This window comes from Mus pahari, chromosome 2 (assembly GCF_900095145.1).
Source record: "Mus pahari chromosome 2, PAHARI_EIJ_v1.1, whole genome shotgun sequence".
Lineage (NCBI taxonomy): Eukaryota > Metazoa > Chordata > Mammalia > Rodentia > Muridae > Mus > Mus pahari.
The window spans coordinates 101,010,369-101,012,849 of record NC_034591.1 but is presented as its reverse complement, the minus strand read 5'-3'; the positions used below and the strand labels follow the sequence as shown (position 1 = coordinate 101,012,849).

General features: G+C 36.4%; 1 protein-coding gene across 13 annotated transcripts in view; it reads right to left on the bottom strand.

Annotated features, from left to right (window-relative positions):
* Positions 1-1,228: 1,228 nt before the first annotated feature.
* Znf638 (zinc finger protein 638) overlaps positions 1,229-2,481 on the bottom strand; it is a 71,577-nt gene continuing 70,324 nt past the window's right edge. For all 13 annotated transcript variants that reach the window (XM_021188629.1, XM_029535547.1, XM_029535550.1 and 10 more), the window contains one exon: positions 1,229-1,535. In XM_021188629.1, the coding sequence (XP_021044288.1) occupies positions 1,470-1,535 (66 nt within the window). In that variant the 3' untranslated portion in view covers positions 1,229-1,469. The remainder of the gene's footprint in view (positions 1,536-2,481) is intronic.

The window sequence follows — 2,481 nt, the reverse complement described above, 5'->3', positions numbered from 1 at the left end:
TTATTATTTTATGTGTATGCGTATTTTATCTCTATGTATGTATGTGTACCATGAGCATGCCTGATGCCATGGAGATCAGAAAAGGATGTTAGATTTCTTGGAACTGGAGTTAGATGGTTGTGGGCCACCATGTAGGTGGCTTAAAATCAAAACCTGGGCCTTAGAAAAGCAGACAGTGCTCTTAACCTCTAAGCCATTTCTCAAGCCCCAGATCTTTACTTTTTGTTGGCTGTGCAACATAACCTTCTGTGCTATGGTGGGATGTACCTAAAGTGATATTTTCTGAGTTGTTACTTCTTTCTACTCATCCTTTTCCTATTATTATACAGAAATGCTGAGGTATCAGAAATGAAACCAACTTCAAGTTAGCAGGTATGTCTGAAGTATTGACTGAGCAGGAAGGATGGGATCTAGTACCTATTTAGAAAACATTCAGTTAATTTTTTTTGAGGCCTTTACAACTTTTTTTTTTAAAGAATTATTTATTTTATGTATAAGAGTACACTGTAGCTGTCTTCAGACATACCAGAAGAGGGAGTCCAGATCTTATTACAGGTGATTGTGAGCCGCCATGTGGTTGCTGGGAATTGAACTCAGGACCTCTGGAAGAGCAGTCAGTGCTCTTAACTGCTGAGTCATTTTTCCAGCCCCCTTTACAACTTTTTGTATATTAAATTATTCAGATGTTTTAAAATCATATTTGGAAATTCATAAAGTAGAAACTGCTCTGTATATCTAAACTAATACTTCCATGATCTGGCAGGTCCTTTCTACAAACAGAAAGAAAAGTTTTTCTAACACATATAAAAGTTTAAGCAGGTGGGGGGAGAGATGACTCAGCGGTTAAGAGCACTGACTGCTCTTCCAAAGATCCTGAGTTCAAATCCCAGCAACCACATGGTGGCTCACAACCATCTGTACAGCTACAGTGTACTCATATACATGCAAAATAAATAAATAAATCTTTAAAAAAAAAAAAAAAGTTTAAGCAGTATTTTACTCAATCTTCCCTTGGACAAACATGATGTCATCTCATTATGCAGAAAAACTGAGCATATAAGAACCAGACTTATACACATTGGATGGCTGAGACAAAGTAAAATACCATGCTATTACTTCCAGTAACACATGAACTGCCAAATACTCTAAATCCCAGGGTTGTAGAGAAGAACCTTGTCTGTAACCAGAGGCAAGCAAGCCTTTACAAATCAACACAAACACAACAGTGTTGAAATATACAGTAGGAACATTTATTTAAACACTTCTAAAAGGTATCCATGCCTGATGATTTGATATAAAAATCAAACCCATCATATTTTCCCATCAGTTTCTCTACATCAAGGGCAATCAGAAATTTGTACAACATGAATATGTTTCTGAAACAAAAATTACAAATTAAATGATAACAAAACTACACAGATCAACTGGACCCTAAATGAATTTCTATGAATTCATTCCTCCTTCCCCCATCACCTAGAGCTTCTTTCTTCAGTCTCATTCTGCTCCTTTTCCTTTCTTTGCTTGGCCATGAACTTCTGTTAAAAGCAATTTTCAATATGAAAAATTTGTTAGATGTTGTTTGCTATGTGTGCAATCCTAAGTGTATTTCATTACATTTATTTTAAAATTTAAATTTAAAGCAGTGTCGTAATTACATTCATTTCTTGCCCTATTCACCCTTCTGATATTCGATGATATGCCATGCATTATTATGCTTGGGGCTTGCTGATTTAGTAGTATATAGAAAAAGAATGCATTTTGACAAGTGTTTACACTATAATGAAAGAACCAAAGAGAAGCAAACCTGAAACCCGTGTAGGTGGTAGTAATTACTCTACAGCTATAACAAGAAGGAAGGAGTAGTGTAGGGTGTAAGCCAGTGTTCCAAGTCCTTGCTGAGCATGTGCCTATTCTTATGTTCAATCCCTAGCACAACAAACTTCAATATTAACAGAGAAACTAGGGAAAGTTGATCTTTTTGTGGATGTAGGATCAAGTTTACTTTCTTTTAATTTTGGTTTTGTGAGACAGGTTACTCTGTGTAGTCCTGGCTGTTCTGAATCCACTATATAGATCAGGCTGTCTTTGAACTCAAGGTGATCTGCCTGCCTTTGCCTGCCAAGTGCTGAAACTGGAGTCCTGTGCCACAGCAGTTGGCTTTTTGGAGCTTGCTTTTTTAAGCAAAGGCCCTTCTTAGCAGCTAATGTATGAATAGAGACCAAAAGATAGGAAAAAGTAACCTCATGATAAGTTTGGGAAGGGCACAGGATTAGTAATTAAAGGAATGGCACAATGGCATCTGAAGTACAAGAAAGGAAAAGAGTAACAAGACAGAGTTAAAGCCACAGATGAGGCAGGTTGTGTAGTCTCATAGAGCCACAGCCAGTGTGGATATTATTCCAAGGGCCATATGAAGCAGTTGCAAGATTTTAAATTATTCTGTTTTTTTAAAGTTTTTTTTTTTTTTTTTTTTTTTTTTTT